This window comes from Lutjanus erythropterus, chromosome 21, assembly GCF_056507025.1.
Source record: "Lutjanus erythropterus isolate fLutEry1 chromosome 21, fLutEry1.hap2, whole genome shotgun sequence".
NCBI classification, from domain to species: Eukaryota; Metazoa; Chordata; class Actinopteri; order Lutjaniformes; family Lutjanidae; genus Lutjanus; species Lutjanus erythropterus.
The window spans coordinates 15,097,956-15,113,622 of NC_139337.1; the positions used below are offsets into that span (position 1 = coordinate 15,097,956).

Genomic DNA, 15,667 nt, shown 5'->3' on the forward strand with positions numbered 1-15,667 from the left:
AGTGTCATTAATTTGTAAACATGCAACAGTATATGTAATTTTAATCTGGTGTGAAACTGCTATGTCTCTTATTTGTAAACTAAAATTTCCACCGCCTATTATTCCAGACGTACAATAAAAACACTTAACACTGACAAGACAGACCAACATCATGAAATACAGAGAGAAAATAAACTTCTAGTCACATTGTTAGTGATTTCTGCAGCATAAAGAAGGCAGAAAAATAGCAGATTGAGTGAAAAGACAAGGCAGTGGAAACAAGCATGTCATTTAAAATAAAATTTCAAAATAAAGGTCCCTGAACATAAATATCTGAACGTGAAGAACTCACAACATAAAATAAATAAAATATTGTGTTTCATACAGGGTGGCGAGGGGAATGGTAGAGGAAAAGCCCTGTCTAGACAGCAAGCATCTCCGAACATCTATGAAAGTACAAAACTTGAATTTGTAAAACTACAATAAATGTCTTTGTTGGAAAAAATGAAAAAATCATGTGAGAGACTCATGAACTCTTTTTTTGGGAGAAAAATTTCGATTCACATTTCAACAAGAACCATGAATTTGGCCAAACACAGAGGTCCTGTGATAATATTAGTTTTGTGCAAATTGGCATCTAGTTTGTGGACATTTTTGTTGAACATCTGTTTCTGTTGTCAGACAAATGAACAAGTATGAAATTTGATCATAGCACACAATATGCTGAACAGCAGTCAACAGCTGTGAGATCAGTTTATAGGCCTGTTAATGTTTAAGGTGAGCTGCAACTGTATACACAAAAATCACACAAAAACCCCAAACATTTTTTGAGCCGTAAATGTGTATTTATCCTTGCAACACAGGCAGAAAGTAGGAAAACAACTTATTGCAGCAGCCACATTAATAAACTATATTATTAATGTGGCTGCTGAAGAACAGACACTTCCCTTCTGAAACTGTGATGTTAAGCAGAGCCTTGACATCATATCCAAGGGATAATGTCTGTACATTCATGTAAAAAAACAAACACAAACAGACTTTACTCATCCTGCGCAAATGTGCTGAAGGAAACACAGACATGAGTGGGTCATTTCTAAATCACATGAGATCCCCTGGGAATAGTAGTCCAGTGTGAAGAGGGCTTTAATGACTTTGTAAGAACAGACACATACAGGTTTTCTGTCGTAACATGCACATACATACAGTGTGTAGACCGATCGCTGTTCCCTGCAGAGAGGTTAAAAGGCATCAAACAGTGACCTTCCTAGTGCAGTGACAAAAACATCTGGAATGGACAGGTGGTAGGCTGAAACACACACACACACACACACACACACACACACAAGCTAATTCAGAAATATCGATGGACATTTGACCTGTCATGGTCATACAAGATATTACAGTGCCCCCTGTTGGTCTGTTGAAATATAAGTCTACTGAACTCCGGAGTGGCAGTAAACTTCATGGTATTTCTCCATAACATATCTCAAACACACACTCACACTCACACCCAAACACACACACAAATCCACTTACTTCAAGATGATGAAACTTAATCATGCAGAAAAACAAGGCCATCTCGTTCTTTGCACTCATTTGTCATTCATTTTCCTCCTCTCTCCTTCTCTTTGTTCATTTACACACTCTGTCATTCCACTTCAGCTCTTTGTCTGTTCTGTCTCTCGCCCTTTGACTTTCTTCTCTCCCACAAAACCTCTAGGGAAACATCTGAATGTTCAAGAAAAGCAAAAAGACCACGTGGAAACTGCTGCGATACAACTTTATGTCATGCAAACCCAACAGTTCCTGGCATCTATCGACTGTCTGTGAGATTAGTCCTGTCCAAAGCTGTGAGCAGCCGTGTATTGCAAAGCTGAAATCTATACAAGCCAAATGAATGGCCTTGAAATAAATGAGCCAATAGATTAGAAATTGAACGCACATTTACCTGCAGAGTGGACTATGACAGAACAGAGCAGGGAGTTTTAGAAAGTTGTGATGTGAGTTAAAATTTCAGGTCAATTGATTCAGTCTTTGTCTAATACTTTCTCTGCAGCACCTAAAGTTGTCTCCTTCTCCTTCGACGTTGGAAACGGACCCGTGGAGTTGACAGTACATTCGGCCACACCCCTCAATGATGACCAGTGGCATCGTGTGATGGCCGAGCGAAATGTCAAAGAGGCGGTCCTTCAGTTGGATCAGACGTATCGGGCGTCTCAGCTTGCTCCCGCGCAGGGACACACACGGCTAGAGCTGTTCAGCCAGCTCTACGTGGGTAAGACACGTGCATACACACTCAGACACACACACAGCTAAACAGCCTAGTTAGCCTCTTCATGATGGCTCAGTAGAGGATTATTTTGTTCAGTCCATCTCAAAAAGGTAGACATTGAAAAAGTTAAATCTCATCAAGTATAAGTTTAAAGGTAATGCTGGATCAAATTTTAAAATGGAGTTTAACGTTTTGCTGCCACAGAATTACATTTAATCTAGTTTAGTGTAAAAAACTAACAGTAAATATAATCTTAATTTTAAAATAGTTTAAAAGTTTGGTGCAACATAAATTGAAGTTAAACCATGATTTCATCAGGCTTAAAAGTTCATCATTGTTGTTGCAGCCCAGCTCTAATGTCCGACAGTGATTCATGTACACACATTTGATTGCATTTTGAACATTTAATATCCACTTTGTGTGGGAGGGACACTCAGAAACAAACACACTATAATTACGACCTCTTATGTGTGCCCAAGTTCTCATCATTCATATAATTGGATTGAATTAAAACACTGTCTGTGCTGTCTGTATTCCCAGTACCGCTGCCCTCAGATGCAGACATCCATTGTGAGGACGTCTGATTGTTTCAGAAGTTAAAGTTGTAGCTGCCTTTAGTGGAAATCACTGGGTTCTCTCTTAAGAGGCTTCAGTCCAGTTTAGCCAGAGCCACTGCTAATTAAGTTAATCCAGCACTCACACATACACACACAGAAACAGCCTTTTCACATTTTAGGATAATCACACATTTGGACACACACACATCCTCATCTGTGTAAGTATTCAGTGCTTTAATAAAGTTAAAGTTGAGCCCTTGTGCTGGCTAAACCTAACTTAATTCGCTTACTGTAGAGGTCATTTCATTTATACTTTGACTTTATATTTCTTTGGATTAAGAAACTATCATTGTATAAAGACGATATCGACCCTCTGACTTTCCCTATCCCACACACATACTGTACATGCATATCAGTATCAGCCCTTAATATCACACCAATTATGCCTACATTTTCTTCCTCATAGCTTCATCTTCCTCTCCATGCGACGTCTCTCAAGCTCATCAAGAGTTCAAATGGCAGAAGATCTGTCCAGTTCTCTCCCTATGCTTTCACTTCTCTGTCTCTTCTTACCTTTTGTGCTGAGCTGTCAATACTCCGGGGCTAAAATAGTTTCAGGGATTTGCGGATAGAAGGAAAAAGTGCTGAGCCGGATCATGGAGTTCCTACTGTCTCATGGAAAAAGTTCTGCCTAAAGGAGATTGTTCCAAATTCCAATCAGGCATCCCGATGTGATAGCCTTACCCTCCGTGATCCCCGTTTATAATATAATTTCATCGTCTCATCATTTTTGCTGATTCTAATGCTGCTGAAACACCCTCACCTTATCATGTCCCAATTTGCCTCTCAGTGTATTTGTACTTTCATTTAGTGGAATGAAAAGGGGCGAGAAAGGTTTCGTCACTGTGCGACTCACAGCTATGAAACCGGGGATGTAATGGCTTCTAGATAGCGCCTCGGCCGTCACCTCATTTGCATGTGTGCATTCTGGCATTTCTGCCGAAGGAAGGCGGGAGAAGGTTCAGGCCTGCTGTGTGTGACAAACACAGGAGTAAGCAGAAGAAAGAGGAAAAGCAAAGAGAGACTTGAAGCAAAGGTGACAGCACCTTCTCATATCTGATCTCTAATCCCTGCTTAATCCTCATTTGAGGGTTTCTTTGGGAAGTTAGAGTGTGACACACAGGAAGTGACCCAGCCACTAAAGAAAACTGGTTTAGATTTGGCCTCTGACATCCAGAAAAGATAGAGATCCTTTTGTGTTTGATCGAGAGATTTAGAAAAGAGTAGGGAGAGCCCAGCAGACATCAAGATTTGGTCTGAAGTTTCCTGATTCTTCCCTGAAACATCCTCTGTCACTTCACATGTCATCTCTGATTGATACTGATGTGGCTGTTTGAATGTAGTGCAGTAGATTGCAATCCAAAAACCTAAAAAAGATTATAACTAGAGGAGTGCAGATCCCCGCCAGGCAACAGAAGCAATTTACTGTAAAGCCACCTCCACTGCTAGACACAGCCAGCAGAGGTTTGAATGAGGTTTTTTGTATAGTCTCAGTTTTCTTTCAGATGCACAGAAGAGTATAAAAGTGTTGTAAGTGAATATCTTGGGTTTGCCTAACTGTATAAACTTAACGAGGACAACAGGACAGCAGTTTAAACAATGTCATTCATTTAGAACATTTTGTTCTACATTAGAATATTGCAAGCAACCAGGTAGCTTTATAACAATACACTGTAAAAAGAAATCATTCAGGAATTTAGTTGAATCAAGTAATCTTTTCTCATACACTTAATGTAAATATACCATGTTTCCTTATTCAAGTTTAACTTAAAACTTCTAGCATTTATTTTCAGAACACTTCAGAACTTCTAATCATGAGTTCTTCTAACTTTTGTGCCTTGACTTGAAATGATGAATTGAATTAATATACTGTACCGAGTTCAATCAGCTCATTAAATTAAGTTTCTAAAGAAACATGTTCAGCATATTAGCAGACTTCCCAGCATGCATTGCTTTAAAGTTAAAGCTTCTGAGACTTCTCTTTTTATATAGTTTATAACTTGATGTGTGTTTCAAACACACATTAAGAAAAGTACTGGTTGCTTGTTTTCATAATAATGAATCATAATCCGAAAGGGGAAATTCTAAATATTTTATACTTGATTCCATATTCAGTTTCTCTGGTTTATAACAAGCCAAATTTCATGAAAGAATTGAGAGAGTTAGAGTCAACGTTGTAGCGCAGTCGGTATCTTTTATTTGTTTACAACCTACAACTACATATACATTTATAGACCCAGCAAATAATTCTGTCATGCCTTTATTTGAATTTGCATTAGGTTGAATGTAAACAGCAGCAACAAGATTCTGATGATATATAGTCGACAGCTTGGCTTTAAAAGTGCAACATTAGGGAAAAAGAGTCCATTAATTTTGACTGTGTTTGTGCACGAAGCATAATCAATGTAAACGCAGAGTCCGCCTCCTCTCCTGCCCATCAGATGCAGCACCCTGATCCAGGATCAGGCCTCTCTATGTGGGCACAACAGCCTCTGATTGTCCGTTGTTTGGCCAGCCTGAGTCCCATTTTGCCCATTTTATTTTCCTGACAGTTGCTCCAGCTCCGTTGGTCACGCACACATGCGACTATCGCAAGATCTATAATAATAAAAAGATCTGTTTGTGTGATTTCATGTAAGCACACAGTAGTGAAATAACGGAGCTTTATTTAGCTCACCTTGTTCTCATATCCGTCTCTGTATCATCTCCTTCTCTCGTTCTCAATCAATATGCTCCTCATCAAGCATTTGATTGCTTTAGTGTTTACTGCACAGTGGCTCATTTGCTCTAATGGCCTTGAGAGTAAATGTTATACCATCAGCCTGCTGTCATTTACTTCACACTGTTAACTTTTAGTTCCCCAATTCACTTCATACATGCACATAACTATAAATCTCGCCACATTCTATTCATTTAATGCCACCATCTGTTCTTTTGATTTCCCTCTTGATTAATGCTCACATTCACAGTTTTTTTTATGATTTTGCATGTTTTTGCTCAATTCTCTCATGGTTGGATTGTTTTCTGCTTTGTTTTTTCTTTCGCTCGCCTGTGTCTTCATGGATCGACATCTTGTTTGTTGCTTCTCACTGCATGTGTGCAACACCTGTCACAGGGAAACCTGCCTCGCTCACCTGCCAAGACAGTAGGTAACATTTAATGAGTATCTCTGTGACACTGATACAGACATAACAACGCAAATATACCTCACCTACAGGTCAAACCAAGTGTGTATTGTTGCATCTGATTTTGTTGCGGTGGTGATTACAGTTTAGCCAGGATTAATCTCCTGAAATATAACAGCTCATGCTCTTGTGGTGCCACTTTTTTTGATTTATACTACACATTAACACACAGGTGAGAGGAATTATTGTAGACTCAGGCTTATTGCAATACACAAGAACATCTTCCATGCGGGGATCCATCAAAAGCAAACCCATTATGGACCTTTACAAGAGTTGGACGGCAAAGAAAAAACATTGCTGTAAACCAACAGATATGAAGTACTGGGCAGGTGAAATGGTATTTATATGATAACATCTCCCCCCCTGGAAATTTCTGTAGGTTAGGAAGATGTTTGAAATGCCATTTAGACCGTATGAAACAGAAATACTCATCTTAAACCAATACAAATGGGATCCTAAAGTAATAAACATGGAGTGGGTAAACATTGTTCTGGGGATCGCCTGAGCACCAAACTGACAAACAAAAAGAGAAAGGAAACACAGTCAGTCTATTAACCCGGTTATACAATGATAATGGAAGAAAAGCAGAGCAGCAGATGTGCAGCCTCTTGGTGTAAATAGGGAATTTATCTGTGTGGGTGGATCAGGCTTAAAAAAAACAAAAAAAACAATCCACACACTGTACAGTATGCCCATTCCCAAAATTGTATACAGTAATTTAGTGCATACTGCAGGTTTTTTCCTTGGTACATCATTATTCCGTAATGTAGAATCCACACTAAAATACACACACACACACACACACACACAGTGAAGGTTAAAAGGTCGCATTTTATGAGTTCTCCTTTAATTAGGTGTTTGGCTGTTGCATATTGTGTGTATGTTGTGTATATCTGTGGGTGTACTATACATATTTTAATGAATATAAAGTGTTTCCTCATTAGCACATCATTACTGAGTAACATCCTTGAGACACTCACATCACACTCATTAGTAAGAAGGCACAAACACATGCTGTGTCCGCATGTGTGTGTGTAACTTTTGTACTGCTTACTTATCTAAATTTCTGTGTCATGTTTGGTGTGACTGTGTGTCTGTGTGTCTGTGTGTCTGTGCGTGTTTACTCTAAAGAAGGTTCTCAAAGTGTGGCCCACAGACCAATTGCTTCCCCTCAGAAATTTTTTCAAGGCCCCTGAAAGTGACATGAAATGCATGCATTATATTTTAATCGTTCTATTTCAAAACTTTCACGTTAACGGAGATGAACCAGTATGAATTTTTCCTATTATGATCCTAGTGTCCAGAAGGATCATGGTAATCATTATTATCACGTTCATATTAAAATGTGCTGAAAATGTTTAAAAAGAACTGATACACGTTCTGAAATCATTTCACCAACATTTACATTGAAAACTTCTCATCAATGTGAAATGGCATCATGTTATTGTTTTTCACCAAAAAAGAGAAGAGATGGCAATAACATTAGTAATAATGACAGCTGAGGGAGTGAAGTGAAGAACTGAAGTCTGAGGGAGTGCCGCCTCATGCACTCACTGCACATCATTAAGGGATTGCAGGACGGCCGGGTCAGTCTGGACTGATCCACCAGGTCACTGCTTCATTATAGTTATTGGTATGAAAATTGATTAAAGCTGAAACATGTTGTATCTGTTTTGTACATAGAATATTTTTTTGTTTCAAATGGAAGGAATTTTTTTTTCCTTCCTGACTCATCGGACCAGTGTCGGGTCGCCCCCATTGATTACTGCGCCTTTAATGTGCAAGAAAATAACAAATGTGTGGCCATTCAGCTGCTTTTGATCATCTATCACCGCACCATACTCCCACTCCCACCGATTTTCAGTGGGCCCATCTGGCCACCTCTGTGCTGCTACCACATGCACCAAAACCAATATATCTGTGATTAGCCAATATTGACTTCAGTCAGTATCAGTCAGGCTCTATTACACATCATTTGTGAGCATTATACAGAAACTGTATGCACCTGTGTGAGAGTATGTGTGCGTGTACCTGTGTACGTGTCCGCCCTGGTCTCGGCAGGCCTCAGAGCCTGCTGTCCGTTTAATCAGAGACTGATTTCGACCTGGGTAAACAGGTGGCAGAAACCTCCAGCCAATCAGCGGTACAAAATGGATTAATTAACAGGTCTACTAAAAGTCAGATCCGTTGTGGGAATGGAAAGTGGAGAGAGTGCGTGAAAACCCAGCTGCATCCTGACACGTGAATAATGTATTGGCTGGAGAAAATCAAAGTACATGTATTAGTAATTGTATTGTATCCGTGTGCTACCTGTACAGCTCAGCTGGCAGATGTGTATGTGGGAATGCAGCTGTTGAGGGAGGAAACTGTGTGCGCAGGAGTATGTGTTCATGTCTCCTTAGCACGTCTTCATGAATGGACACTTCTCTGTTGTCTAAAGGATACAATTGAGAGGTTTTAATAACTAAAATGCCCCTCAGCTCTTGTTAATGATAGTGTGCGCGAGTGTGTGCCCATACTCGTCCATACAGTGTAACTGTCCTCTGTGGGTGTGATTGTGTACGTTTGAATCTATACCTTTGGGTGTATGTTTATGAGTGTGTTTATTGCTATAGTCATTTAGGTTCACATTAATCTATTTAACACCCCTACTCTGTCCAAGTTAATGGGTAGTTAGACTGTAATGGTGCAAGGCCAGAATGACGATGGAAGCACTTTAGAGGAATGGCTATCGACACCCCAAGGCTAAGCATTAATGCTTATATTGACTTGTTCAAGTCAGGTGCGCTGTGTGTGGTGTGTTTTCAAATGTGTTCTTGTCTGTTGTATGTGGATGCATACGTGCATTCATGCATCCATTTGCGTGTGTATGCTTGTGAGATGTTCATTAAGACACAGTGTTCATTAGGCTGTTTTAATTAGCGAAGAAATCAAACGAGTTGAAGGTTGTTTCAAGAACGGCGTCACAGTTGGAACGATTAACGTGACATCAGTGGCTTCCTCCAGGCGTTAGGATATTAACGTTTCTAAAAGAGATTAAAAGAGCCTCTTGCATTCAAAATGACTTTTGTGACCCTGGTTTCTATTCTCCCTCCCTTTCTTCTCTGTGTTTGTTTTCTTTCCCTCTCCCAATGCTACACTGTTACACTGATCATGTAATGTAACTGAATGCTACGTTACACTGATACCACCTTCCCTCACTCCTCAGGTGCTGCCGGTGGGCAGAGGGGCTTCCTAGGTTGTATCCGAGCCCTACGGATGAATGGCATCACGCTCGACTTGGAAGAGAGGGCCAAGGTCACGCCAGGGGTCAAGCCCGGTTGCCAAGGCCACTGTACCAGTTTTGGGATGTACTGCCAAAATGGAGGGAAGTGCGTGGAGAAGTACAACGGCTACTTGTGTGATTGCACCGCCACCGCTTATGATGGCCCATTCTGCACCAGAGGTGAGAGGCATTTTAGGAAAGACTATTCCAGTCTCTAATTGAATACATAGATCATGGCACTATACACCAATCAGCCACTACATTAAAACCACTGACAGATAAAGTGGATAACACTGATCATCTTTACAGTCACACCTGTCAAGGGGTGGGAGATATTAGGCAGCAAGTGGACAGTCCGTGGTTCAATTCTAATACCCACTCTTACAGACTCACAGACTTTGAGGCAAGTCCACGAGGGCTTTCCTGCAGACTTTTTGACTCCTTTATACATATTTTCATTGGATTGGGTCAGATCTACAAGATGATGTGTTGGAAGCCAGACAGATAGGCAAGAGAAGGCACCGACTGACTTTGACAAGGGCCGAATGGTGATGGTGAGGCAACTGGGTCAGGCAGGTCTTGTGGGGTGTTAGCTACCAAAAGTGGTCCAAGGAAGGATAACGGGTGAATCCTTGGCAGGGTTATGGGTCCCCAAGGCTCACTGATGCACATGAGGAGTGAAGGCTAGCTCATCTGGTCCTGTCCTACAAAAAAATGATTGCAGCTCAAACTGCAGAAAAAGTGAATGCTGGTTTGATAGAAGGTGTCAGAACACACAGTGCATCTCAGCATGTTGTGTTATGGGGCTGTGTAACGTACACCAGTCAGAGCGTCCAGGCTGACCTCTGTCCGCTGACGGATCATGGAGTAATGGAAGAAGGTGGTCTGGTGTTGACAAGGTGTTGACTTGGCCTCCAAATTCCCCTGATCAAGGTTCTGTGGGATATGCTGAAACAAGTTCGATCCATGGAGGTAGTACCTTGCAAATTATAGGACTTTAGGTCTTGGTGCCAGATACCTCAGGACACACTCAGGGCCCTTTTCCACCAAATTAGCTCTGATTCATGAACCAGCTCCATTCAAGATGCTTGGAACCTTGGTACTATGTAGTGAACATGCATGAATTTGAGCAGTACCATTGTAATCAAGGGTGTCATCAACAGAGGGTGCTGCACAATGGCAGACAACCTGCAGGATATAATAGGACCACTTTGGTTCCCAAGGAAAACCTACTATTTTTTGGGTTCCAGGTGGTAACCAATTTTTCAAGTTCTGTTTATTTTTAGGCGGAAATTCTCTGAATGATTCAAAAGTAGGTGCTTGAACTGGAAATGGGGTTGGGTCCATGTCGGTGGAAAGGGCCTATCAGAGGTCTTGTCAAGTTTGTGCCGTGATGGTTCAGAGCTGTTTTGGCTTCACGAGGGGAAGCTAAACAATATTACAATATTAGGCAGGTGGTTTTAATGTTGTGGCTGATTGTTGTAAATGCCACCAGCAGAGTGTCACACTGCTTTTCATCTTCAAAACTTCAGTGACAAGACAAATCTATCTACCCTGCGTGAGCTTTCAGGTATTTATTTTATGTTGGATTTTTTTTCCATTTTTGCCAGCACTGCAGGGTTTATTGCAATTCCCTAAAGAATCTAACAGTAGCAGTTTCTTTTCTTCCCTTTATTCCCTTCCTTATACCTTTGTTTGAGGATGGGCACCTTTATAAACCCACATTATTGCTGGCACGGTAACTCTTTAGTTCACAAAACCAGAGTCTAATGGCAGCAGGATTACTGCTGGAGCAGTTATGTTTCAATGAGCTTCATTGCCTGACAACCCACTGTGATTTTTGCTGTGCTCTGTGATTGTCCTCACTTCCTATTCAGTTTGGAGCTGTCGGTGTTGCAAGTGTTTGGGCTTATGATAAAAGGCATCGATTGAGAGTGATATTGTGCTTACCCACCAATTCTCCCTGACTTTAGAGTGCACTCACTGAATGATAAACTGTGCAAATACAGAGCAGAGAGATCAAACTGAAAAAGACAAAATGCAAGTCACTTCACTAAGCGCAGGGTGCATCTCAGTTTTTGAAGTTCAGGGATGAGAAGTGTCACACTGTAAAAGTCTCGCTCCTGAATTGTGGCATATTGCTAAAACATCATGTTTGTTTCACAGGGATTCATTAGATACAGCATTAAAGTTCTACTTCCCAAAACAAGTTTTCATAAAATGCTCTGGGGAGAGGAGCAGCGGCGCTGTCAGAGGCTTTCTGCTAGCTCCCAGTCAGAGAGTTGATCCCCGACACGTGAATTAATTTGTTTCCTAAAGCCGAATAGTGTTTTTCCCCTGTGCTCGTGGCAGGGGGGTGACAAGATGACAGAAAACCAAAGTGTGTGTGTGTGTTTGTGTGTGTGTGTGTGTGTGTGTGTGTGTGTGTGTGTGTGTGTGTGTGTGTGTGTGTGTGTGTGTGTGTGTGTGTGTGTGTGTGTGTGCACGCCCAGGAAGAGGGTGACAGTGTGTGGTGATATGCTAGTGTAAGACATGAGAAGACCTCCTCTGAATTCTGTCATAACCAATCAGGCATTTCAGGATTTAGAGAATAGAGATTACTGTCTGTGTAAGGGTGTGTGTTTGTGTTTGCCAGTGTGTGTGTGTGTGTGTGTGTGTCAGAAAAAGAGAGGGGAAAAAAAGGGAGAGAGCACACCCTTGTGTTTGTTTGTTTCTGTGCATGACATATGACTCTCCTCCCTCTCCTTCTGTCTCTTCCTTTCTTCTTTCACTCATCTCTGCTTTCAGCCCTCATGCTCTTTGTTTTCATCTTTTCCCCTCACTCTTCACACATGTACCTTCTTTTCTCTTTCTTTTCTCCCCCCTCATCTCCTTTCTCCTGCTCCATTTATCCTCGATTCATCCCCTCTAATTCTCCTCCCCATAGGTTCCCCCTTTTTGGTTCTTAGTAAAACCTTTTATAAAGGTTCCCCCTGGAACCCTTTGAGAGACTTCAACCTAGAACCCCGCATAAAGGGTTATATCTAGAAGTATCTTTGAAAGGTTTCACACAGAACCCCCAATGAGAGGTTTTAAAGGAGAACCCCTCTATGGTGTATTATGGGGGTTCTATCCAGAATCTTTCTACCTTCTAAGAGTGCTAACAAGAACCTAACCATTGAGATCTACTGAGAACCCACCTCATATAATAATATGTATATATATTATAGTACAAAGAATCCTAGACAAAAGATACTCCTCCAAAAATATTATTTGCATGAAAAGGGTTATAAATTGAACTCTTAGTCTTACAAGGAACCTATGATGACCCCTTCCTTCAAACAAGGGTTCTTCAGAAGCTAGTGATTCTGGGTAAAATGTCAGCCTTCCAGGAGGAACCCTTTTGGAACCCTTTTTTCTAAGAGCGTTCTACCTTTCCTCCTCTTTTCTCATTTTTCTCTCTACCTTTCCTACTTTCTCTTGTTTTCCCTCCTCTCCTCCCTCACCTTGTTCCTTTTCCTCCATTTATACCCCCTGCTCTGTCCCTCGTCTTCCACTACTTCCTTATTTTTTTTTACTCTTTTCCCTCCACATTTTCATTTCTTCCTCGCCTCCTCCCCCTTCTCATTTCTTTTCCGACCCTCTCCTTTGGTCTCTTCTCTCCCAGTTGCCCTTCTCCTGTTTTCTCTTTCCGAATTTCTCCCCTTCTCGCTCTCTTTAATCTCCCCCTCTCTCCCCATTCTCCCAGCGAGTGAAAAATGCATGAAGCCAGCCATAATTGCATAGTGCATTTCCATTGTATCCATATTTACACACTGCTCAGGGGACCCCGCAGTATTATTATTATACACTCTCATTCGTCTGCTTTTCTGCCCTTGAGGGTCACGCAGTGTGCACATGTACATACATATACATGGACACACACACAAAAAAAACTCACAAAAACGCCCACATTCATACGTACCTGTCGAGATTGGCATGCTTGCACAAATTCCCTTTCCAAAACTTCTTCATGCGCTGACATAAAACACACACACACATAAAGAGTCCTTGCCCTGGAGCGGAGTTTTCTCATTCCCTCTTATGCTTCCAGACAAGTGTGTGTTGCTGCTGAGGCTCTGGGCAGATAGTCAGAGTCTCTGCTGCTTTTTTCTCAGCAGGGCAGAGAAGGCTGAGACAGGTTACAGACAGGCCCCACATAATCTACAGTTTGTATGAGTAAAGATAAAATGTAAGAGTGTTTAGCTTTTGAACTGAAGAGGATGGCAAGATTGGGGCCTTGTTATAATGTGTTTGCTAAGTGGAGATTTACACACCGCTAAATTAAAATAGGATGCACCACAACAACACATTAGTTGTCACTAATTATTTACACCCACACACTTTCAGGTGTAATAGTTGTATAGACAACAAATATGAGTAAAAGAAGCCATGTGGAATTTAGTCAAAACACCTGACCTGACAAAATTATAAAACTATCTCAAATTATGAAGTAAAGTAAAGTAGATTTTTAAATTATTTTTAACAGCAACAACAGCCTATATACAATAGTGTAATCTAATATTTCTCACGCACTCTAAAATGAATGGATAGGAGTGCTAGCTCTGAAAGACATACTTCCTGTGTGTACATTTATGCATGGCAGAAAATACTACTTGTGTTCAGACAAGATAATAACTGAATCAGGTGTTAATGCTAACATTAGCTTGCTAACATCAGTAAAGAAATCATACAGAATTCAGTCAAAACATCAGATCTGACCTGACACTAACAAAATCATAAAATGCTCTGCAGTTTGTCTGGCCTCCCAAACTATAATAACCATAACCAGCTGACGATGCTAACATTAACTTGCTGATGGTGCACATAAAGATAGTGGAAGCTGTGTATTATATGCAATACCTGACCTGAACTCTCTATTCTAAGTCCAATACAACATTAACCTAAAAAGTGCATAGGCCTAATAAATCTAAATCACACATATTTCTGTGTATACATTTAGAAATTAAACAAAGTGGGCTACTACTTCCATTTAGAAAGCACAGGCCTCCAAAATATCTGACAAAAATAATACAGCATTAGCTTTTCCCCCATAGCTGTATGAATATTACTAAGTCTAATACTCTACAACTTGCATATCTCAATGTATTTCAAGTATGCATTTACAAATAAAATGAAAACAGTAATTTTTGGACATTTTTAATGAAGTGTGTCTAATTTACAATAAATTACTAGTTTGAAAGTTGCTAAGAACTTAGAACAGACTTTCATGCAGAGGCTTCGGGTTTGATTTACAAACAGCAGCCCAAACCAGAACCTGCAGCTGTGAAATTGGAAGAGCCAACGCTGTATCTTATGTTCTGGCTGCTTTTCAACATCACAGTGACAAGAGGTTAATACATAGTTGGGTCATACGTTGTTAATGTATCTGCGAGCCAAGAGGCAAACTTTTTTCGTCCATATTGCGGCTTGTTTTGCTGATTTGTTTTGTAAATGTTGTAAGGAATTCAATGAAGCTCGCTGCTCTGACGTAAATAAGTCAGATTCAGTTTATAACCAGCATCTTGGCAGCGAAGTGAAGAATCCAGCCGCATCAAAAAAAACTTCACAAGCTCTCTGCCTGGTTAACAGTGAACAATTGGTAAAATGGGTCTCCCCAGACTTCCAAAGCTTGAAACAATATCAGTGCACGGCAGAATAGAGGATAAAATTGTGGTGTAGCTGAATGGGGTTGAAGTCTCGCCTGTACGTCAATACCAGTCTGAGAACTCGCCCATTTTCTAATAATAAGCCTTCTATTAAATTTAAGTAATGTAGCTTGAAGTATTTATTGTACTGTGTCCGGTGGGAGATGATGGGTGAAGTGAAGCTTTAAAATAAGATGCATAAATATGTTCACTTAGTATTCTTCACTCGTATTGCGTGTAGTTGTACATTTTCACTGCTGCAACTGAGGGTAGGCAAACATGTCAAGAAATATTCCATGGCATTTACACACACATAGACACACCACCTTAGGCTCGCCGCTCTCCCTGTAACCACCATTCTCTTTCATTTCACGCACATTTCACCTTTTATCTGCTTTGTAACTGACACGCGGACATCGTGCATGCATAGAAATACACACTCTTAAACACAAACAAAGAGGATAACAAACAGAAGTATAGAAAAAAAAATAAGATCCCTTCTTCTCAACACTTGATTACAAGAATCAATAAGCCCCCTGGAATGGCTGGAATATGCCATTAGGTCTCTTGTACTGGTAAACAATGCATTGTTTGGTTTCAGATGCTGGAGAACAGCAATTTAACACCCACTTTACTACACCTCATGAACACAGCCATATTTATGTGTGTGCTTATTTCTCTCT

The 15,667-nt window shown here is 40.7% G+C and overlaps 1 protein-coding gene across 2 annotated transcripts in view; it reads left to right on the plus strand.

The window, feature by feature from the left end:
* The window catches only part of cntnap2a (contactin associated protein 2a), a 421,874-nt gene that overhangs the window by 371,390 nt on the left and 34,817 nt on the right, over positions 1-15,667 (plus strand). The window contains exons 19-21 of one of the 2 annotated variants that reach the window (XM_084710438.1): positions 2,036-2,254; positions 5,984-6,013; positions 9,262-9,498. In XM_084710438.1, the coding sequence (XP_084566564.1) occupies positions 2,036-2,254; positions 5,984-6,013; positions 9,262-9,498 (486 nt within the window). The remainder of the gene's footprint in view (positions 1-2,035; positions 2,255-5,983; positions 6,014-9,261; positions 9,499-15,667) is intronic. The other variant, XM_084710437.1, reaches the window with a different exon arrangement.